This window comes from Aquarana catesbeiana, linkage group LG05 (assembly GCF_042186555.1).
Source record: "Aquarana catesbeiana isolate 2022-GZ linkage group LG05, ASM4218655v1, whole genome shotgun sequence".
In the NCBI taxonomy this organism is placed as follows: domain Eukaryota; kingdom Metazoa; phylum Chordata; class Amphibia; order Anura; family Ranidae; genus Aquarana; species Aquarana catesbeiana.
The window spans coordinates 606,282,345-606,307,164 of NC_133328.1; the positions used below are offsets into that span (position 1 = coordinate 606,282,345).

Below are 24,820 nucleotides of genomic sequence, written 5' to 3' on the forward strand. Positions count from 1 at the left end.
TAATGCCCCATTGTTGGTGTCAATGAGAAGAGTTGTGGCCCATTGCTGGCATCACTGGGAGGACTAGTACCCTATTGTAAGTGTCAGTGAAAAAAATGGTGCCTCATTTTTGGTGTCAGTGGGTGAAATAGTGCCCCATCACTGCTACTGGTGGGAGGAATAGTGCCCCATTGTTGGTGTCAGTGGAAGAAATAGTGCCCCATGGTTGGTATCAGTGGTAGGAATAGTGCCCTGTTGTTAGTATCAGTGAGAAAACAGTGGTCTGTCATTGGTGTCAGTGGGAGGTATTATGCTCCACTGAGGGTGTCAGTGGTAAGAATGGTGCCTCATCGTTGGTGTCAGTGGGAAGAATAGATCCTTGTATCAGTGGGAGGAACAGTGCCCCAGGGGCCAGATTAAGGCAAGCAAAGGGCCACATCTGGCCAAAGGGGCGCAATTTGGAGACCCCTGCTATATAACAATTGTATCATCAGTGCTGTTAGATTCATTTTCCCGCAATCTTTATTTTTCTCTTGCCTTACAATATGAAATCTGTCAGACATAATGAAACAGATGGAGTTAAGATATAAATGTATTCACAAACAATCTAGGATTCGCTCTGGATATAAAACAGAAGACATACTTGCTGACGCCGTCTCGCAAATAAAAGTGACCAGCTCATCTTCTATTTTCTTGAACATGTCAAAGTCATCAACGAAGAAGACGTGTCTCTCGCTGGGCTTGCTGCCAATGTTCACTAACTCGCTGTAGTCTGCATCCGCCACGCCAATCGCAAAAATGCTGAAGCCTGGGAGGAGGAAAAAACAAACATCGGGTAAGCGATCCAACTTTCATCTGTAGTGAGATTGATGTCTGCTATTAGCATCAGCCAAACTCCTGCTGGGTGTTATGGGTGCAGCAGGGAGGAGAAGGATCAAGTTTATTTTACCATCTAATTACAGGACCTGTATCCTAGAGGACACTGCTATCCATTTAAACCTCAAAGGAGCTTTCTAACATCCATGGTTTTTATGGTTTTTCAGGAAAGTCTACATTAAGAGGTCCTTCTTTTTATAGAAATAGTTGTCCTGACTCTTACTTGAGGGTCAGATCTTTGATGTCTATCTAGGACATCCCATGTACAGTACATAGAGTACATCAGACTTGCTTGTACTTCTCCCAGCCCCCCCCCCCCTTAATGGAATCACCTCATTGCTGCTTAAAGTTGAACCCTGGAGAAAGAGCTAAATACAGTACCTTGAAAAAGTATTCATACCTCTTGAAATTTTCCATATTTTGTCATGTTACAGCCAAAAACATAAATGTATTTTTGGGGGGTTTTATGTGATAGACCAACACAAAGTGGCACATAATTGTGAAGTGGAAGGAAAATGATAAATGGTTTTCAACATTTTTTCCAAATAAATATCGAAAAAGTGTGGCGTGCATTTGTATTCAGCCCCCTTTGCTCTGATACCCCCAACTAAAATCTAGTGGAACCAATTGTCTTCAGAAGTCACCTAACTAGTAAATAGATTCCACCTGTGTGTAATTTAATCTCAGGATAAATACAGCTGTTCTGTAAAGCTCTAAAGCTCTGTTTGTTAGAGAACTTTAGTGAACAAACAGCAAAATGAAGGCATAACTGATAGGCCGGGCAAGGAGAGCATTAATCAGAGAAACAGCCAAGAGGCCCATGGTAACTCTGGAGGAGCTACAGAGATCCACAGCTCAGGTGGGAGAATCTGTCCACAGGACAACTATAATACCCCGTACACACAGTTGGATTTTCCGACGGAAAACGTTCGATGGGAGCTTTTTGTTGGAAATTCCGACCGTGTGTAGTCTCCATCGGAATTTCCATCAGAATTTCTGTCACACAAAATTTGAGATCTGGATCTCAAATTTTCCGACAACAAAATCCGCTGTTGTAAATTCCGAGTGTGTGTAGACAATTCCAACGCACGCAGTTCCACGCATGCTCGGAATCAAGCAGAAGAGCCACACTGGCTATTGAACTTCATTTTTCTCAGCTCGTTGTACGTGTTGTACATCACCGCGTTCTTGACGTTCCCAATTTCCGACAAGATTTGAGTGACCGTGTGTATGCAAGACAAGTTTGAGCCAACATCCGTCGGAAAAAATCCATGGATTTTGTTGTCGGAATGTCTGATCGTGTGTACACAAATGTTGGCCAACAATTACGAATGTAGTGACGTACAAGACGTACGGCGAGCTGAGAAAAGGGAAGTTCAATAGTGATGCGTGATTCCAAACATGCGTGTTTGTACTTTGGTTTTTTGTCTGACGGACTTGTGTACACACGATCGGAAAATCCGACAACAAACATTTGTTGGCGTAAAATTTGAGAGCATGCTAGCCAACTTGTAAAAAGCAGGTAAAGGAAGTTTACTGTTTCCCTATTTCTCTCATCATTTACAAGCATCAGCACGTCCTTACCTACCCTTTGCTCTTATTGTTCGCTGGAAGACAAATACCCTAAGGCCGGTTTCACAATGGGGCGGTAGGTGTGTCAGCGGTAAAACACCGCTATTTTTAGTGGCGATTTACCGTCGTTTTAGCGGCCGAAAAAGGGTTAAAACTGCCCGCAAAGCGTTGCTGCAGCAGTGCTATGCCGGGGGTATAGTCGCGCTGCCCCATTGATTTCAATGGGCAGGAGCAGTGTATACACCACTCCTTCACCGCTCCAAAGATGCTGCTAGCAAGACTTTTCAGCATCCTGCTATCGCAACACTCCAGTGTGAAAGCCCTCGGGCTTTCACATTGGAGAGACAGCAGCGGCTAAGACCCCTTTCACACTGGGTCGTTTTGCAGGCGCTATTGAAAAATAGCGCCTGCAAACCGTCCTGAAACAGCCACTGCTGTCTCTCCAGTGTGAAAGCCCCGAGGGCTTTCACACTGGAGCGGTGCGCTAGCAGGACACTAAAAAAAGTCCTGCTAGCAGCATCTTTGGAGTGGTGAAGGAGCGGCGTATACACTGCTCCTTCACCGCTCCTGCCCATTGAAATCAATGGGGCAGCGCGGCTATACCGCCGTCATAGTGCCGCTGCAGCGACACTTTGTGGGCGTTTTTAACCTCTTTTCGGCCGCTAGCGGGGTTGAAACCGCTCCGCTAGTGGACAAATAGCGCTGCTTAAATGATGATAAAGCGCCGCTAAAAATAGCAGCGTTTTACCGCCAACGCCCCCACCACCCCAATGTGAAACCGGCCTAATTCTAAGTATGGGAAGCATGTGACTTCACCACCCCATCTTATATGACAGCAATGGTGTTTGGTGACTATGGATGGGTGGGGGCTGTCAGGTAAGCTCTAAGCCATGATCATGCACAAAGCAGCCTCCGGCCACAGGCAGACAGTGAGGTATTGGCTGCTGGTGTAATACTCTTGCTCCTGCGGACTCTTTCTGCAGCCACTGGTTTGTACTGAGTTTTACCATTAAAGTGGAATTTTAGTCTTGCTAGATCATTTCAGGCTGGCCCGTTTTGCACTACCTCGACCCTGTTCTGCACATGCTCAGTTGCACTCTATTTTTAGGCACTGTCAAATTTTTAGAGGACGATCTGCTGACAGCTTTAAAGCGGAATTAAACCCTCTTATCCAGTTTACAGCCAAGGAAGCTGCTTTTGTTTGATCTGCGGTTGCCATGGTCTTGCACATGTGATCAGTTATGACACCAGCCATTTGATGGTTTGACAGTTTGGTTGAGGACACAAGCTAAAGTAACAGTTAGCAATCCCGGCATTCCAGGAATGTAACTGTTTTTTTAAACCATTAAATTGATGGGTTTAGTTCCGCTTTATGATTTACTGCTGTTCAGGGGCTCTGGGCTTCAGAAAAAATGGCAGCCTCCAGCAAAAAGAAACAGGAGCAATGCTGGAGGCAATTTACAGCACACACTAATTTTGGTAGCATAATTATTAACGTAGAATGTATGTTCCTTGCTAAAGAACATTATTTTTTATCACATTGTTATGGGTAAAGTTACGCCTTATGCCCCGTACACACTGTCGGATTTTCCGACAACAAATGTTGGGTGTGAGCTTGTTGTCGGAAAGTCTGACCGTGTGTATGCTCCATCGAACATTTGTTGGCGGAATTTCCGCCAACAAATGTTTGAGAGCTGGTTCTCCAATTTTCCGACAACAAAACTTGTTGTCGGAAAGTCCGATCGTGTGTACACAATTCCGACGCACAAAAGTCCACGCATGCTCGGAATCAAGCAGAAGGAGCCGCACTGGCTATTGAACTTCATTTTTCTCGGTTCGTCGTACGTGTTGTACGTCACCGCGTTCTTGACGTTCGGAATTTCTGAAAACATTTGTGTGACCGTATGTATGCAAGACAAGTTTGAGCCGACATCCGCTGGAAAAAATCCATGGATTTTGTTGTTGGAAAATTCTATCGTGTGTACAGGACATAAAGCTTTTATACATACAAAAATGATAGTGTGTGTGGTTGTGGAGAGGTCCCCTCAAGTTCACATTCATGCGGTTACAGTTGATGCGGTCCTTAGGCATGTCTTTCATGCGTTTTGTTAAGGAGTGGTCCGGGAAGCCAGCCGCCACATCCTTAACAACCAATGAGTCATCAGCTGTCAGCAGGGATCATAGGAAACCATGTTAAATGGACTGTAGTGCATTTCTGCAAAACACACTAAAAAACGCATAGATGTGAACCTAGACGTAGTGTGGCCTTCTAACAGTTAAAACAGGCGGTGAGAAGGTAACATAGCTCCTCCCAGGCACCTGTCAAAAGCCCTTTGATAAACAATCCAGCTCACATCGCTTTTCAGAGAGGCAGCAAGGCTGCTGCATATGTAAACAAGCCCTTGGCTTTTACCAAGTGTAATGCCACGTACACATGAGCGGACTTTGACAGACTTTCCGACGGACTTTCCGAATGAACGGACTTGCCTACACACGATCGACCAAAGTCCGACGGATTCGTACGTGATGACGTACGACCGGACTAAAACAAGGAAGTTCATAGCCAGTAACCAATAGCTGTCCTAGCGTCGGTTTTTGTCCGTCGGACTAGCATACAGACGAGTGGACTTTTCGACCGGACTCGAGTCCGTCGGAAAGATTTGAAACATGTTTCATTTCTAGGTCCATCGAAATTTTGGGGAAAAAAGTCAGCTGGAGCCCACACACGATCAAATTGTCCGCCGGACTCCGGTCCGCTGGACCAAGTATGCCGTAAAGTTTGGTCGTGTGTACGCGCCATTATTGTTCATTATAATGCACTTTCATGGCTCGTACAGAGTGGCCATTTTCCTAGGGTTGCCACCTGTCCGGCATTCACCCGGACAGTCCGTTTTTTACATCCTCTGCCCAGGTTTCTCACTACCTGACTCCCGGACACCAGAGCACCCCCAAAAACTCTTCCAACACACCCATAGCAACCCCATAAAAGCTTCATCAGAATCTTGCTTCCATAACATGTATCAGATGTATCGGGTGTTCACCTATCTTTACATATTTGTAACTGTCTGGATGGAAACAGCCCTAATTACAAGGGACTTGTTCCTCTCTGTGGAGGGATACGGAACCTCCTGGCCGCATTTTCCGATGCTTTGCTTCTAGTTCCGGCTACTGGTCCCCTGTCAGGACTGTTCACTCTGACAGACCGATCTTGGAGAGGAGCAGGGATTGTGTGTGAGGGGAAGAGGAAGGAGGAAACAGGGGGACAGAGAGGGGAGGAGAGAAGCTGGCTGCCCATTACCAGACTACATATGTGAGTATTCATCTCACAGTATGTTGTGGTTGTGTCTAATGTATTTATACCTGTTTGTGTGTATCTGAGTGCATGTATGTATCTCAGTGTGTAAATATATGTGTGTGTGTGTGTGTGCATGTATTTAACTGAGCATGTGTACAATATATATCTGAGTGTGTATATCTGATTGTGTATGCATGTATCTGATTGTATAGATCTGAGTGTGTATGCATGTATCTGAGTGTGTGTATATACACTTTTTTTTTTTTTGGGTAAAATATATAAAATGAGGCTGCGCTGAGTAAATAGATACTCAACATATAAATTTGTGCACGCCTGCAAAATTACACCGAAATTTGGTACCTAATATTTTCCATAGGCAATGCTTAAAAAGCCCCAGTTTAGAGCTAACCATTAGGGATGAGCCGAACACCCCCCCCCCCCCCCCGGTTTGGTTCGCACCAGAAAATTTGTTCGAACACACGAACACCGTTAAAGTCTATGGGACACAAACATGAATAATCTAAAGTGCTAATTTTAAAGGCTTATATGCAAGTTATTGTCATAAAAAGTGTTTGGGGACCCGGGTCCTGCCCCAGGGGACATGGATCAATGTAAAAAAAAGTTTTAAAAACGGCCGTTTTTCGGGAGCAGTGATTTTAATAATGCTTAAAGTGAAACAATAAAAGTGTAATATCCCTTTAAATTTCGTACCTGGGGGTTGTCTATAGTATGCCTGTAAAGGGGCGCATGTTTCCAGTGTTTAGAACAGTCTGACAGCAAACTGACATTTCAAAGGAAAAAAAGTCATTTAAAACTACTTGCGGCTATTAATGAATTGCCGGTCCGACAATACACATAAAAGTTCATTGATCAAAACGGCATGGGAATTCCCCACAGGGAAACCCCGAACCAAATTAAAAAAAAAAAATGACATAGGGGTCAACCTCAAAATCTATACCAGACCTTTCAGGTCTGGTATGGACTTTAAGGGGAACCCCGCGGCAAAAAAAAAAAAAAAAAATGTCAGTTTTTAAAACTTTTTTTTGCATTGATCCATGTCCCCTAAGGCAGGACCCGGGTCCTCAAACATTTTTTATGACAATACCATGCATATAAGCCTTTAAAATTAGCACTTTTGATTTCTCCCATAGACTTTTAAAGGGTGTTCCGCGGCTTTCGAATTTGCAGCGAACACCCCAAATTGTTCGCTGTTCGGCGAACTGGCGAACAGCCGATGTTCGAGTCGAACATGAGTTCGACTCAAACTTGAAGCTCATCCCTACTAACCATAAATAATGTCCATGGAATTATTATTATTATTATTATTATTATTATACAGGATTTATATAGCGCCGACAGTTTACGCAGCGCTTTACAACATTAGGGCAGACAGTACAAGTACAATACAATTCAATACAGGAGGAATCAGAGGGCCCTGCTCGTTAGAGCTTACAATCTAGGAGGGAGGGTCAAGTTATACAAAAGGGTAATAGCTGTGGGGGATGAGCTAATGGAGAAAATAGTGCAGTTATTAGATGGAGGCAGGACAGGCTTCTCTGAAGAGGAAAGTTTTCAGGGATCGCCTAAAAGTGGATAAATTTGGAGACAGTCTGACAGATTGGGGTAGGGAATTCCAGAGGATGGGCGAGGCTCGGGAGAAGTCCCAGAGGCGGATATGGGAGGAGGTGATGAGGGAGCTAGAGAGCAGGAGGTCTTGGGAGGAACGGAGATGGCGATTAGGTTGGTATTTTGAGCCTAGGTTAGTGATGTAGCTGGGGGCAGAGTTGTGGATGGCTTTGTAACTTATTGTTAGTATTTTGAATTTAATTCGTTGGGCGAGTGGCAGCCAATGGAGGGATTGGCAGAGAGGGGTAGCAGACACTGAGCGGTTTGTAAGGTGGATAAGTCTGGCAGCAGCATTCATGATGGACTGCAGGGGGGATAGTCTGTTTAAAGGTAAGCCAATGAGGAGTGAGTTGCAGTAGTCAAGGCGAGAGATAACCAGGGAGTGAATCAGGAGCTTTGTGGTTTCATTGGTTAGAAAGGGACGTAGTTTAGAGATGTTGCGGAGGTTGAGGCGGCAAGCTTTGGAAAGTGATTGGATGTGGGGCTGAAAGGAGAGTTCAGAATCCAGAATAACACCTAGCAAGAATTAATGCTCTAACTCCAGCGTGCGTGGTGATATGTAAGTGATGGGCGAGGCAAAGCCCCATTTGCCCATGTAAACAAGCCCTTATAGTGCAGATCTTGTGGGTAGGAAATGCACAAATATAAGTGAACTTTACATATTATTAATATATACCTGTTCATCAGTGGGTTAATTTAGACTGAATGCTTTTGGGCCACTGAGGGATGGATTACTATCCAATTAATATACAGTATATGTCAAAATATTTTTTGTGTCAAGTGTATCATATCAGTATAACTATACAAAGGTACTAATACTTCCCTACTCAAGGTTAATCTGTATAAGACATTTGTGAAAAGTACTTTACAAACACCAGGGCTTGGCATCTTAGTCCAGGAAGTAGATGGCAACTCTGTATGATGGATTGAAAAAAAAAAGCCTTAATAGACCGCACCAGTCTGAACAATCTAAGATCCTTCAAACCTTCCCTTCTTTATTCTGCAACTAGCTACCTCTACGTCAACATCTCACCTCTGTCCTCCCAGACCTGGCCACTTCTGTCTACAACAGCTCACTCTCTTCCTCTCTGGACATCTTCGCTTCCTTCACTACACAAAGAAGTTGGTCCCAATGACATAGATGACATCAGAAGTCTCAAATGACATAGCCATGCTCTTGAGGGAAGAATGTGGCATAAAACTAGGTTCTGGCAAGACGTGCTGATAAATAATTCCTCCCTCTGTTCTGATAGATAATTCCTCCCACTGTTCTTCTAGACAAACCTATTTCATCCATTTTATTAACACCCCTTCATGCCTTCCTTTAATCTTTCCTACCTTTACCGCTCTACTTCTTACTCCACTGGAACCGCCAACTAACTGATTAACATCATGAGTAATACCAGTCATTTACAAAACAGGAAAGCTGCAATTTGTGATGAGATTGTCACTGTTTCGATATCTCCCCCAAATAACATACCATCTCTATCACCACATTCAACACTCTCCTCCTTTGACCCTGTCACTACAGAAGAGATTTCCCACCTGACCACCTTCTCCCTGGACCTCATTCCATCACAACTACTCTGCTCACCCTCTTACTCTATTCTATGCTTGCTTGCTCACATCTTAAATCTCTCCCTCTTTACTGGCACCTTTCCCTCCCCTAAACTGGTCACCCCATACTTAAAAAAACACTTACCGGACACCCCCAATCTGAACAAGACCCATCACCTTGCTCCTGTTTACCTCAAAACTGCCAGAATGCCTAGTCTACAATCATCTACAACACACCACAGAAACTTTCCTTTTAAATCTCACTAATGACTTACTAACTGGTAGAACCATTGGCCAGTACTCTTTATGATTAGACTTCTCTGCTGCCTTCAGCACAGTTGACCACCTGCTCCTCCTCAAAAACCTCCATTCCTGTGACTCTGCTCTTTCCTGGTTCTCCTCCTACATATCTAAGCACTCCTTCAGTGTCACCTACAGCTCTATCTACTCTTCTTCTCCTACACAGTGGCGGAACTACCGCCATAGCGACACACGCCGTCGCTATGGGGCCCGCAGTCGCTATGGGGCCCCGGCATGCTGCCGAGTGGGGCCCTCAGCTGGGGGCCCACTGCCGAGTGGCATCGGCAAGCTCCTGTGACTGTCCCTGGTGCTGCACAGTAGCTAGAACACCGGCCCGACGCCATCCCCATCCCAGCGGCCTGACGTCACTCGGCCAGAGGAGGGAGAAGCGTTGAGAGTTATTGCAGAGCCTGCTGCAACCAAGAGGAGCCGAGCCAGGCAGCGCCGCTGAGGAGGAGGAACTTACTGTATTGCAAAGCGCCAGAGAGACAGACTCAGACTGAGAGATCATTCACGTTTCACACAGGTAAGTATGCTGCATTCAGTGATGTTATACGGCCAGAGGAATATAAACTGTGTCTGTTCTCTAATATACAGCATGGTGGGGGGTGGGGGGTAAATGTCCTGCACTGGAGTCAAGTAACAGCTGTATTAATGTCCTGCAGGCTGCACTGGTCACCTCACGGTCACTGAGAAATGATTGTACTGGTCACGTCACGGTCACTGAGAAATGATTGTACTGGTCACGTCACGGTCACTGAGAAATGATTGTACTGGTCACCTCATGGTCACTGAGAAATTATTGTACTAGTCACCTCATGGTCACTGAAAAATGATTGTACTGGTCACCTCATGGTCACTGATGAATGATTGTACTGGTCTCCTCACGGTCACTGAGAAATGATTGTACTGGTCACCTCATGGTCACTGATGAATGATTGTACTGGTCACCTCACGGTCACTGAGAAATGATTGTACTGGTCACCTCACGGTCACTGAGAAATGATTGTACTGGTCACCTCACGGTCACTGAGAAATGATTGTACTGGTCACCTCACGGTCACTGAGAAATGATTGTACTGGTCACGTCACGGTCACTGAGAAATGATTGTACTGGTCACGTCACGGTCACTGATGAATGATTGTACTGGTCACCTCAAGGTCACTGATGAATGCATTTACTGGTCACGGTCACTAGGGCTGGGCAATTTTCTAAAAAAAAACAAAAACTGCGATTTAAAAAAAATAAAACTCGATTCACGATTCAAATTTATTTATTTATTTTTTTGGACACCGCACCGGTCCTGAGTTTTTAGGCGAGGCCGCTGCTTCGGCCTAGTCCGCGGCGTCCGGCCTCGCAGACTAGGCCGAAGCCGCGGCCTCGCCTAAAAACTCCTGCCCGCAGCTCCTCAGGACCGGTGCTGTGAAAAAAATAAAAATCTAAATAAAAATCGAGTGTGGTAATCTGTTGTTCAATGGAATTAGTTATTTTTGTGTGTGTGTGTGTGTGTGGGGGGGGCTGTTTGCAGGGGGGGCCCCATACAACATTTTGCTATGGGGCCCTGTGATTTCTAGTTACACCCCTGCTACTACAGTTTCCATAGGGGTCCCCCCAAGCCTCTGTCCCCAGATATCTTCTATTCTCTATCTACTCTATCTCTTCCTCCCTGGGTAATCTAATAGTCTTGCATGGCTTCCAATCACATCTCAATGCTAACGATACACAAATCTATTATCTCTCTACTCCTCAGCTCACCTCCTTAGTCTCCTTGCACAGCACTAATTTACTTACTTAAATATCAGTATGGGTGTCAAACCACTTCCTGAATTTCAATCTTTCAAAAATTGAGCTCATAAAGTTTCAAATTCCCCCGCGCCTTATGGGGAAAGAGAATGATAATCGTGCTAACAATTTTCCGTCAAGATTGTTAGAGCAACTATTAATCCCTTTCCTCATGCCAGGAAGCTAGTTGTAATCCTGGACTCTGACCAGTCCTTTGAGCCCCACATTCAATCACTGTCCAAATCTTGTAGACTTCATCTTTGTACCATTTCCAAATTTTATCCCTTTTTAACCAAATAAACTCCCTGGCTGTCTCTCACCTTGACTACTGCAATTCTCTATATGTTGGCCTCTACACAGGCTATCCCCACTTTAGTCTATCATGAATGCTACTGCCGGACTAATCCATTTTACCAACTACCCTTCTCTGCCAATCTCTACACTGACTTCCATTTGCCCGGCGTAAAAAAGTAAGTAATGTAAGTAATTTGTCTCAAGATATCAACTAAATCGAACCATCTCTCTAGCTCACTTATCATCTACACCCATGCTCGCTTCCAATACTTCCCCAAAGCCTCTCCCCGTGGAACTCCCTACCCCAATCTGTCCAGCTATCTCTTACTCTGTCCGCCTTTAGGTGATCCCTGAAAACTCACTTCTTCGTGGAAGCCTATTCCAACTAACAACCAAATTTTACTTTCTCTATTAGTTTATCCCCACACAGTTATTACATTGTTTATCAATTGCCCTTCTCTTTCGATAGTACGCTCTTGCAAGCAGGCCCTCCTGATTCTCTTGCCATGAATTGTATTGTAATTGTACCATCAACCTTTATTTTGTAAAACTCTACACAAACTTTTGGCACTATATAAATCCTGTATATTAAAAATTATATATTAATAACAAAGATGCTGCAGTCCCTGTAACCCTAACATTAACCTTCTTTGTAACCCTCACACTCAGTGAAATCCTAACACTAACCCTCTGTGTAATCCTAACACTAACCCTCCCTGTAACGCTAATCCAACCTGTAACTCTAACACTAACCCTCCTTGTTACCTTAATCCTCTGTAATTCTTAAACACCCTGTAGACCTAAGTCTAACACTAGCTTACCCTTATGTAAATGTAACCCATTGTTGGCATACACACCTCTACTCTTCTGGGATCCTCTGTGCCAAAGTCCAACCTACCTGCTCATCAAGATACCAATGCAGAAGTGCAAGCACTATCATCTGTGCTTCAGTTTGAAAAGGCTTGTGTGGATAACCTACTAAGGCTAAATTCACATCTATGCATGTCAGAAAGCCAAATCACACGCTTTCCCGAAAAACACACGGAAACGCGTTGCCCTTTAACAGACACATGACAGTGCAATTAATTGTTAATGGCAATCCCACGCATCTTCAAACCATGCAGTTCGGTGTGGTGGTTTTTGGAAAAGAATCAGGGCCTATTTTTTTATGTTTCTTGTGCATACGGCAGCCCATTGAACTACATGTGCTGCCCTACACTCGACATGGGGGAACAAGCAAAAAATACAAGGCCACCACTTAGTTGTACCTGTAAACCAAGCCTAATTCCAAATGACAATGCAGTAAAATAGAAGGCAAGAAACTTTTCGGAGTAATGACCATACCTTCCAAATGCATCTGGTTGGCAAACGTCACAGTTTCATCTTGAGAGCGCCCATCAGTAATCACCACCAAAACCCTGGGCACACCTTTTCTCATGCCAGATTCCACAGTAAATATATCTTCACGGACGTGCTTAATTGCTCTTCCTGCATAACAAGGGAAAAAATGTATTATTTCTGGAACAGTCTTTAACCAGACTGACTACTCTACTAAAGCTGACCTTAGTTTTCTAAGCAGTTTCAGCAGCTGATTTAATCACTTACTGAGTAGGCAGCTGCTTTACCTTTTAATCCTCGCCTATGTTCCAGTATAAGCTAGTACCACAAACACTGTCCCAGGTTTCCTGTTTCAGCCTGGGTTTTCACACTATTGCGATGTGGGAACCAGCGTGATTCCAGTGCCAGTTCCCGCATCGCATCTCCCTGGCAGGCCTTCTGTGAACCACTGCGGGTGTCAATACAAAGTTATTGACACCCCCAGATCGGTTCGCAGATCTCACTGCGAACTGTGAATTGGGACAGGAATTGGATCACATGGGTGTGAACACCCATGCGATCCGATTACAGTGCGGGGGAAAAAAAAGGTTCCTGCACCCTTTTCGTGTGAATGTGATGTGAGTTCAGCCATACAACTGAATTCGCATTGCACAGACATCGCATGCGATCTGCACAGCAGTGCAGTGCGAATCACATGCTGTGTCTGTGTTTGCAATAGTGTTAACCCAGGCTCAGGGGGGCTCCTTTCTCTTGGCTGACATCAAGGTGGGAGCAGATGGCTGCTCATTTTTACACATGGTAGCCCCAGTAAATGTGCATTGACCCTTGGAATGCATTTCCGCCCGTGTCTGTGGTAGACAGGCAGGGTCTTGGCAGCATTTTTTTACTGACAAAACATGGGAGATTTACTGGCTGAGCACATTTTTTTACTGGCAACCTGAGAAATTACAGATCCCCTATTGAAAACTCACACAGTGAATATTTGAACAGTATAAACATAATATGGAAACACTGAAAATACCTATAACAAAGTAATTTGCTTGATTTACACTTAAAAAGTCAACACAGCATGAAAATTATCAGCCCCTGATATTTACTGGCATTTGTAAAAAAAATCACTGATTTTCACGAACTGTCAGTAAATTTACTTTCAGTTGGCAGCCCTGGTTGGCAGACCTTTTTCTGCAACCATCTGTACTCAACTATCATTTGTTGATCTAGTATACACGGCATACCACTGTTCCCATCCCTGAAGAAGGAGTTTTTCCGAAACGCGTTGGTTCTATCATGACGTCTTTAATAAAATTCAATCCACGATAGGCATACTACAATTTTTTATATACTATGGACATGTGGGATTTTAAATACTTTTTAGCTGTGTTCATGCAATAACAATGATATCATTTTTTTTTTTTTGCATGTAATGTAATTGTATACTCTGTGGATCTTTTGCAATAAATCTGGCATACTAGCATTTTATTGAACTATTCACAATTGTCTTATCTGCTTAAAAGCTAACAGACTAGCTTGAGACTGCACTGCCCACTGTAAAAACTGGAAGTACAGGGAAGCGGCACTGAGAAAAAAGGAGCCAGAAGCATTGAAAGTTGGGAGTGCTGGGGGAAGAATTTGAACAAGTAGTTTACTGGGGAATGTTAATTTTATTGTGTTCAAATGAGCTAAAAAAACATTGAGGGTGTAGTACTACTTTAATGTCTATTTCCTTTGAATAGACTTATAATGCTTGTTACATTACTGGAGAACAGATTTCACTTATCAGTTTAAATAAACAGCTCAGCAAATGTTGATACAAAATCCACTAAACACTGTTAATTCCATGTTAAATTTCAATCAATCTGTGACAACAATGCAGAGCCAATGTACACACTACTCGGGGTGGGGAAAAAAAGCAAACAGCAATCCATTTCATTAAGTGCCAGGATAAATTTCCCTATCAGCCACAGACAGTACTGAAGGGAGGAAGTTGGAGGTTGCAACAGACCCAGCATACCTGTTTTTGTGTTCCCGCCTTTGTAAGAGATGGCATTTATGGCAGCCAGAAGAGACGCTTTATTTTTATGGGAGTTCAGCTTAAATTCTGTCCTTGCATCATCACTGTACTGAGCGACACCAACCTGAACGGGAAGAGGTACAATGGTAAGGCCTTGATTTCATTCAGCATATGTAGCATGCAGCTTAGCAGAGAGAGGAACATGCAGCTTACCCAACTATTCTGTAGTTATAATCCTTATGCCGCGTACACACGAGCGGAATGTCAGTCAGAAAAAGTCAGCCTGAAGCTTTTCATCATATATTCTGATCGTGTGTAGGCCTCATCAGACTTTTATTTTATTTTAAAAAATTCTGACGGACCTAGAAATAGAACATGTTCTAAATATTTCCGACGGAACCAATTCCTATCGGGAAAACCGCTCGTCTGTATGCTGTTCCGACGGAACTCTGTCTGAGTTCCGTCGGAGAAACCTTCAGAGTTTATTCCGACGGCAAAACCGGTCGTGTGTACATGGCATTAGACTGAACTTTGTTATGTTACAGACTTATTCCAAAATGGATTAAATTCATTATTTTCCTCAAAGTTCTAAAAACAATACCCTGTAATAACAACATGAAAGAAGTTTTTTGAAATCTTTGCGAATTTATTAAAAATAAAAAATCCCATGTACTTTGCTCAATACTTTGTTGAAGCACCTTTGGCACCAATTACAGCCTCAAGTCTTTTTGAGTATGATACTACAAGCTTGGCACACCTATTTTTGGGCAGTTTCTTTCATTTTTCCTTGCAGGACCTCTCAATCCAGGTTGGATGGGAAGCATCGGTGCACAGCCATTTTCAAATCTCTCCAGAGATGTTCAATCAGATTCAAGTCTGGGCTCTGGCTGGGCCACTCAAGGACATTCACAGAGTTGTCCCGTAGCCACTCCTTTGTTATCTTGGCTGTGTGCTTAGGGTTGTTGTCCTGTTGGAAGATGAACCTTCGCCTCAGTCTGAGGTCCAGAGCGCTCTGGAGCAGGTTTTCATCAAGGATGTCTCTGTACATTGCTGCATTCATCTTTCCTTCGATCCCGACTAGTCTCCCAGTTCCTGCCACTGAAAAACATCCCCACAGCATGATGCTGCCGCCACCATGATTCACTGTAGGGATGGTATTGGCCAGGTGATGAGTAGTGCCTGGTTTCCTCCAGACATGACGCTGGCCATTCAGGCCAAAGAGTTCAATCTCTGTTTCATCAGACCAGATAATTTTGTTTCTCATAAAATTAGAGTCCTTCAGGTGCCTTTTGTCAAACTCAAGGCGTGCTGTTATGTGCCCTTTAGTGTCTGGCTTCCGTCTGGCCACTCTACCATACAGGCCTGATTGGTGGAGTGCTGCAGAGATGGTTGTTCTTCTGGAAGGTTCTTCTCTCTCCACAGAGAAACACTGGAGCTCTGTCAGAGTGACCGGGTCACCTCCCTGACTAAGGCCCCTCTCCCCCGATCGCTCAGTTTGGCTGGGGAGCCCACTCTAGGAAGAGTCCTGGTGTTTCCAGACGTCTTCCATTTACAGGTAATGGAGGCCACTGTGCTCATTGGGACATTCAATGCGGTAGAAATGTTTCTGTACCCTTCCCCAGATCTGGGCCCCGGTACAATCCCATCTCAGAGATCTACAGACAATTCCTTGGACTTCATGGCTTGGTTTGTGCTCAGACATGCACTGGACCTTATATAGACAGGTGTGAGCCTTTCCAAATCATGTCCAATCAATGTAATTTACCACAGATGGACTCCAATCAAGTTGTAGAAACATCTCAAGGATGATCAGTTTAAACAGGATGCATCTAAGCTCAACTTTCAGTGTCATGGCAAAGGTTGTGAATACTTATGTACATATGTTTTTTTATTTTTTTTTTATTTTTAATACATTTGCAAAAATTTCAAACAAATTTCTTTCATGTTGTCATTATGGGGTATGGTTCGTAGAATTTGGAGGAAAATAATTACTTCAATCCATTTTGGAATAAGGCTGTAACATAACAAAATGTGGAAAAACTGAAGCACTGTGAATACTGTCTGGATTCACTGTACTTCACTTAAAATAGGATAGCCTCAAAACTGAACTTACATTAAATAAGCTAAATACATTTCTGGGGCAGTCTTCAAAAAGCAGCCACAGCCTAAGTAGAAAAGCCTACAACCTTCAAGTCAGCATGTAGCAGAGAAGTTCCCTTGATCTTTGTGTGGAAGCAGTGTTTTCTCTGCAAACAGCAGATTGAGGATGATTAGCTCTGAATCAACAAAGAGGGAGGGGTGTCGGACCTCTGCAGAGAGACTAAGGCCCCTTTCACACTGGGGCGGTGGGGGTAAAACAGCGCTATTTTTAGCGCTGTTTTACCGTTGTTTTTGCGGCGGTATTCGGCTGCTAGCGGTGTGGTTTTGACCCCCGCTGGCGGCCGAAAAAGGGTTAAAACCGCTCGTACAGCGAGGCTATAGCCGCGGTATTGCCACGGTATAGCCGCGCTGTCCCATTGATTTCAGTGGGCAGGAGCGGTTTAGGAGCGGTGAACACACCGCTCCTTCACCGCTCCAGAGATGCGGCTGACAGGACTTTTTTTATCGTCCTGCCAGCGCACCGCTTCAGTGTGAAAGCCCTCGGGCTTTCACACTGAACAAACAGCGGAGGCTGTTTAGGGGCGGTTTGCAGGCAGTATTTTTAGCGCAATAACGCCTGCAAACCGCCCCCAGTGTGAAAGGGGCCTAATGCTTCTAAACAGAGAGCAGTGGTCCTTCTCTGTGGCAAGAAAAAACTGCAACATGTAAGATGCTATTATCCTTTATTCCAACACCAAAGAGGTAAGCATATACTGTATCTGTTGCCTGACTTCAGCCCCCACAAGCTGCTTATAAGTACCATTAAACTAAAGATATAGGGGTTGATTTACTAAAGGCAAATAAACTCCAGAGTTGCTCCAGAGCTTAGTAAATGAGCAGAAGCTCTGCTGACTTCTATAATCCGAACATCTGCAAGCAAAAATGCTGTTTTTTTTTTTAGTTTCCTCGGGTATTCTTTGTAAAGTGAAGCTTTACCTCATTTACTAGGCTCTGGAGCAAACGCACTTGCAAAGTGCACAGTGTATTTGCCTTTTGTAAATCAACCCCACAGTTGGCAATACAGTGTGCAAACAGCATAGGAATCCTTTATTGAGTACTTTGGGGTTAAAGAATTCCAGGATGCATAGAAAACAGACATGTTTCTGCCCCTGGGTGGCCCCAGGGGCAGAAATGTGTCAATGTTTTCTATGCATCCTTTAACTTTCTAACCCGAAGTACTCAATAAATGATTCTTATGCTGTTTGCACACTGCATTGCCAACTATGTCTTCAGCTTAATGCTTCTCTGCGGCATACTGGCAGAGAACAGGCTATTCTAATTAGGATGTAACCGCTTCCTAAAGAAAACAATCTGTAGTAATTTGCACACTTTTTGTTTTAGCTCAGTTGGGCTTTAAATGTAAATTTTCATTAGCTTTACGTGAATACAGTTCAGACATGCTACAAAATAAAGCAGCAGGATAATTTTTGAAGGAGTCCTTTAGCTTCAGTTAGAGACTTGGCCTTGGCTGAGCTGATGTAATCAGTCTGCTTCAGGCAAGAGGAAGCATTTCCTCAATCTCCTCTTCCCCAGTGATTAGACTGCAACATTGTAACATTGTAGCAAGCCATAAGCTGAGACGCTACCACAGGGGCTGATTTGTCTCAGACAATTGTGAACATAGCCAATACTTTCACAGACTCCAGGATTTACATGACTGTGAAATCTCTGAGCCAGCGTCTCATAGCAGAGGGCCGATCCTGTCCGCACCCTGCACCGCACCCAGGGGATGCGAGCTGAGGCAGTGGGGGTCCGCCGAACCTCAAGTGGCACTCACTTACATTCAGCAGCAGCGGCTCCAATTTACTCACACGGTGCTTCAGTATTTGTTCCAACTGGCCGAGACCCTCTTGTTGCACCGCTGGCCTCTACTACCCACACTGGTTGCTAGGATCGCCTGGTGTCTAGCAACCAGTGACGTCACATGGAGAAGAGCGAGGCTGAGGCCCCAGCATTCAGAGCGGAGGAGGATTTAACTTCCTTCTCCTCCGCGCCTAGTGAATTTTGGCTCCACCCACCTGCTCCCTTCATCTTCTCCAACGCAGGTGCATGCGTCTCTTAGAGCCTGAGGGAAGGTAGATTAGAGCATGTCTGAACAGTTGACCTGCACCTGCCTGAGGTGAGGCGGATGCATTAAAACATGTGTGTGTGTCATGAAAAGGTTCACCCGTTGGTGGCGCTATCGGTCTCTTGGATCGCAGTACCAGTGTCCACCAGCGAGTGTCTTCCAACACCTGAGACCTGTAATAAGAGGACTCACCTGCTGGTGGCACTGTTGCATCCTTGGGCCGTAGTACCGGTGTCCACCAGCAGGTGTATTCCGGCAGTGTGGAGCAGACAGCACCCTCTGCGCTCAGGTGTAACGTGAGGTCAAATCACTGCAGTCTGATAAATACCCGGCAAGCCCTCACATCCTTACCTTGGTGTCTCTCTCCCTGTGCCCTGATCTTGCTGCCTGTTATCTTGACCTTGAGCCTGCATCTGTTCTGCCCTGATCCGATCCCTATCCTGAGCCCATCCTGTACTTGTCCCTCCGGTTTCCTGGTTTCCCTGGATCCCTGCCCTGCAGCCTATCCATCCATCCTCTCCCTGTCCTGTTGGTTCCCCGTCCTTTCCCATCTGACTGACCTCCTTGTGTATGACCTCGGCCTGGCTTTTGTTACGATTACGGTATTTCCCATCCATTTGTATGTACCATTTGTTTGTGGGTCTGTGGTTGGTTTGCACTATATATATTTCACTTATTTGTCACCCATTTAATAAACACCATTTTTTTTCACTTACCTGTGTTTCTGGTTTCTTCTGTGCAGTCCACACAGTCTGGTCTACTAAATTCCCTGATAGTGTGTGTCATTAGGGAGCATGAGCTGGTAGCAGATGACACCCGCAGAGGGATTGGAGGAGGAGGTCACAAGGATGGATCTCAGGGATTCATGCTTGGACTTGTAGTCCCTCTTTTTTGGTCCCTGCATGAAACTCTCAGAGCTGAGGATGTATCACACCCCATCCCCCCAACTAGTGAAGGACTACAGGTCCCAGTGTCCCAGCATGAACCCCTCAGAGCTAAAGAGGCGTCCCCCCAGCCCCCCAACTAGTAAAAGACTTCAGGTCACAGCACGAACCCGTGAGATCTAAGGGGTCACATCCTTAGATCTCAGGGGTTCAGGCTGGGACTTGTAGTCCTTCACTTTTGGGGGGGATTCCATTCTTAAATCTCAGAGGCTCATGTTGGGACTTGTCCTCCACTAGTTGAAGTGGGGGGGGGGGGGTCGTCCTCAGCTCTGAGGGGTTCATGCTGGGACTTGTAGTCTGTCACTTTTGGGGGATATGACCCTCCCAAAAGTGAAGGACTGCAAATCCCAGCATGAACCCCTCAGAGCTGAGGATGTGTCACCCACCCCCAGCTAGTGGAGGACAACAAGTCCCAATAAGCATATATTGATTGGTTTGCGCAAAAGTTATAGCATCTACAGACTATGGGATATTTTTATTTATTGTTTTTTACTAGTAGTGGTGGCGATCAGTGACTTATAGAGGGACTAGTTGCCATAAAAAACATTTGTAAAGGGGAGGAGTTAGTAAGATCACCACGCCCCCGTGTGGAGGCACCAGAAATATTTCTGCACCTAGGTGTCTGTGACCCTAGGATCGGCCCTGTCAAAGCAGGAAGTAGATGCTGGCCCTGGTTGGTGCCTGAACAAAGATGGTGCTTAGTCACTGAAAAAGTATTGTGACCTCTCTAAGAGGTAATAAATACCTGGAAGTCTTACACATACACATTACATACATGGACCTAACATGAAAAAATTGATGCTAATGTCGATTTCACCAAGGCAACTCTTGGCTATGTAATAAAACTGCAAACTTGAGCTTATATGGATAAGATGACATGTCATTAGTGCGCCGGGTCCCTGTGAAGGATGTAGAGATACTTTTACATGGTTGACAGGTTCCCTTTTTGTTTTGGACTGGGTCATACCTGTGTCCCCTCAGGGCCGATGTCAGCCATGGCTCCAGCTGTGTTGTACAGGAAGCGAGTGACTTTGTGAAAGTTGTCATCTCCGATACTCCAGGATCCATCCACCAGGAATACGAGGTCTGCTCTGGCAGACTTACACACTGACATTTGGAGAACACAAACAAAATGAATTATTTCTGATGACCAACAAATGATGTGAGCAAATACTTTTTTTTTCAAAAGATTTTTATCTAGCATAACAAAAAATACACATACAAAATGACAGGCAAGTGAAGTAGCATGTATAACGACAATATAAAATTCACAGTAATCCGGTCAGGAGGACCAGCACTTCTAATCATAGAAGACTCTAACCAGAGTCCCAAATCCAAACCTGTAAACCAGTAATACTGCTTTTGTTTTTTATAACCAACCAAACATGTATACCCAAATAATACCACCAGGAGGAAATTAGCAGAAAGCCCTTCCCCCCGGCAAGGCCATCACTCCCACCTCCCTCCCCCTTAGGTATCCGAACTTTATACATGAAACCATGGGCTATGGTATATAGAGTATATCACTCTAAAACCTATCATTTATATCAGCGTGTAGTACCTATATCCTCTCCCTCAGACAAGGCCTAGCAAAAACATAACAAAATAGCATCATCTTACCCCTTAACCTTTCACTTAACCACATTCTCCTCCAACACTTCCAAAACTTCTAGGGAGCCCCCCTGGCCTCTTACGTCATACGGTAGAGAAGAATGTCCGCATTCACAACTTTCAACCACATCCCTAACGTCAGTTGATCCCCATATATCCACCTCCTAGCTATGAGTTTCCTAACTCCAAGATAGAGAACCCTAAGGAATAATTTGTATATACCTCCAACTCTTCTTGGTCAGAAATTCCCAGGAGGCATATATTGGGGAGGTCAAATTTATCAGCTATACATTCAGTCACCATAGACCACAGAGGCCGTATCTTGGTACACTCTCATGATGTGAGCAAATTTACAAAGCCAGCTCATACCCCTATGTTCCGACATCAGAGAAAGCATCCTAGCAGACACCATGGTACATACATCCTCTGGACCCTTCGCTACACTTATCCCAGACAGGCAGCCCAACAAAATGTTACCTAATCTGGCAATCTGCTTTGGAGAAAATATTCTTAATTTGGTCCAAATATACACTAAATTTAGCTATATTATATTTTGAGAATAGACAGTATCAAAATTAAGAGCTTCAATTTTCCCAAAATTTTGACAAAATTTTGGTAAAATACATTGGAGCCAATGAGGATGGTGAAATTACAACGGTCTTGTAAGGGTGCAAAGGGCTTTATATGGCTCCAGAGGGTTACAAAAGGTCCTTTCAACTACCTTGGACTTATTCTTGCATTTTTATTTTAGACACACAGAGGAAAGCACTGCCATTTGGCAGAAGAACAGGCGTGCCATTAATTGGTAATGGCACCCACAAGCATCTTCAAATGTGCCTGCGTTTTTGTGTGGTGAAGAGCATTTTTGGCAAAGAGTATGGGACTTCTTTTTTGTTTCTCACATGTTGGAAAGCTCACTGAAATGAATGGGTTGCCCTACAAATGACACACAAGAACATGAGCATGGTCTCACCTGTAGGTGTGAACCAAGCCAAGGGTTCCCAGCTCAAGTAAATTTTGCCTATAACCAATCTACCAAAATCATTCTGCTGATCCCTAATTGGCAACACAACATATGCTGCTAATGGAGGTGGTTGTTACCTTCTCGGGCTGCAGGAATGGTTGGTGGGGGAGTTGGAGGTCTGGTCGGCGCTGCTGTTGGAACTGGCACTGAGGAAATGAAAGAAAAAGAAATAATGAAGTTATTTATTAAAAAAAAAAAAAAAAAAAAAAAACAATTTCCAGACCATGTGTCATCCTGTATGATACCAGGCACCAACTCACGTGTTGTTTCCACAATGCTCACGCCGGGTCCCTCAGCCTCCTGCATCTGTGCATACATAGTGATCCTGTATCTGGAGTTGGGCATAAGTTCGTAGAAACAGTGACGGGATGTTCCACTAGCCAGGACAGCTTCTTGCTTGGAGCCATCTGCAATAAAATATTAAAGTTGAACTCTAGACAATCAGCTATATACCCAGATACATATATGGAAGCTATTTTACCCGCCAAAGGAGTTGTATTTGTGTCCATCCAGTTCTGGGATTACACAGCTCTACTACTCAGCCTATCCCTGTCATAACAATTTGGCTAAACTTTGTGAACTTCAGAAGGCTACTAATATGTTAGTCAGATGACCACCTCAAACTAGGGACCCATGGAACCCTAGGGTTCATTCAGAAGTTGTTAGAGATTCCTTGACCAATGAACAATTGCTGCCTCTCAGCTGTAAGCAATTTTTAAATTAACTGTAACGGGGATTCTTCCCATTGGCCACAAATGTAAGGGTTTTTTCACACAAGCTTTCTGATATGATTGAGATCAGAAGATTCATACAAATCTATAGGCAGGCAAATGTAAATGGTCCGAGAGAAAAAATGGAAAAAGACTGCATCCTTTTTTTGTTTTTCCTGATATAACAGTCTAAAGTAGCCTGATGTAAGAAGACGCAAGTCTGTTTTTATCTCCGGGTCTGGATGCAGTACAGTTTTCATCTGGCCACCCATAGATCCAACAAGGCTCCACAAAGGTCCGTTGTCAAATGCAACCGATAACTGAATGGGTCAAGGTGTCACAAAAGTGACACATATTCTACTCCCATTCAACAGGGGAGCTGTTCATGGATCCCCCACGGAACAGAACAGACAAAGCCCGTGTGAAAACCCTTAGGAGCATTCTTCCCAAGACCATCATGCTAGTTTACTGTAAGCTGTAAAAATAATAATTATTAGCAGGAGTTCTCTGAGACCAGACAGTAATTTCAAGGGCTCCTCCATGTTAAAAATATTGAGAACAGCTTGTGTAGGATTTAGAGGAACTGAACCCCATTGACAGTGGGTGGTTTTATAATTTTGCATTACATGCCAAAAGGTAAAAATGACTTTGCCTGGGACCCATAAAGCTAAATTTAAAAAGCAAATTATAATTTAATTAATCTAATATTATCTAATTATCTATTACAATTTAACAAAAAGCTTTATTAACACATATAAGTAAGTGTACAGATAAAATATTGATGCAGTTACAGATTGATAATGTTTTGAGATATACAGAAATGTACTTCAGCCTATATAAGGCATTTACAACGTGGGGCCAGTCCAGCTCAAGCCGTCCCTCAGGCTGCCCAAGTACTGACAGTGCACAACATCAGGTAACTGGCATTCAGACAGCGTCTTCTTATCTGTTTACTAGTAGTCTGTGGAGGTTAACACTGCATCCCCCAACTACTATACTCTTCTCCCTTAGATATCCTGGTGGATTGTACTTGGGGTCATTGCAGAGCTTTCATTGAGAAGTAGATACTCCCCTCTTTCTAATGTTACTCCAACTTCTAAAGTAAGCCCTCGTTATATGTAATTGAATCTCTAGCTATCACCATTAATTTGATAGCTTAAGTATACAACTAGAATCTTTTTCTTGTTTTATAGATATTCCCATAAATATATCAACCCTAGGATCTCAGTATGCACTTGTCTCTCTTTGGGCATTTTCTGCTAGTTCTAGCAATATGGTTGGATGGGCTAGTCCATTATACCATTTATTATCCCTAATGGTAATACTGATCACACTGCTTTTAATTGGCAGACCGACCCCACCATCCGCAAGCGGTAGCATGTTTTCTTGGGCACCTCCTGAGCCCCTTGTGGGGAGAAAAACGCGGGCCTCCAGCGCTCCCACCAGCTGGACTTCTTATAGCATGCGGCGGCAAAATTACTGTGTTTTTAAATGATGTGGCTGTTTATGATCTATGTTTGTGTCTACAAGGTCAGTAAATATTTTGCACAGTGCAGTCACTCTGTATGCAGTATATTATTAAGATGTCTAACTGTACCCTTTCTTTATTATAGACAAGGTTTTGTACTTATAACCACCTACCCCTGAAGAAGCAACTCTAATTTTTTTGAAACACGTTGGGTCTTTAACACTG

The 24,820-nt window shown here is 44.0% G+C and overlaps 1 protein-coding gene across 2 annotated transcripts in view; it reads right to left on the minus strand.

The window, feature by feature from the left end:
• COL14A1 (collagen type XIV alpha 1 chain) overlaps nt 1–24,820 on the minus strand; it is a 286,377-nt gene that overhangs the window by 78,559 nt on the left and 182,998 nt on the right. For both annotated transcript variants that reach the window (XM_073632207.1, XM_073632206.1), the window contains exons 24-29: nt 22,678–22,824; nt 22,495–22,563; nt 20,750–20,889; nt 14,632–14,755; nt 12,627–12,770; nt 623–787 (exon numbers count right to left, since the gene is read on the minus strand). In XM_073632207.1, the coding sequence (XP_073488308.1) occupies nt 623–787; nt 12,627–12,770; nt 14,632–14,755; nt 20,750–20,889; nt 22,495–22,563; nt 22,678–22,824 (789 nt within the window). The remainder of the gene's footprint in view (nt 1–622; nt 788–12,626; nt 12,771–14,631; nt 14,756–20,749; nt 20,890–22,494; nt 22,564–22,677; nt 22,825–24,820) is intronic.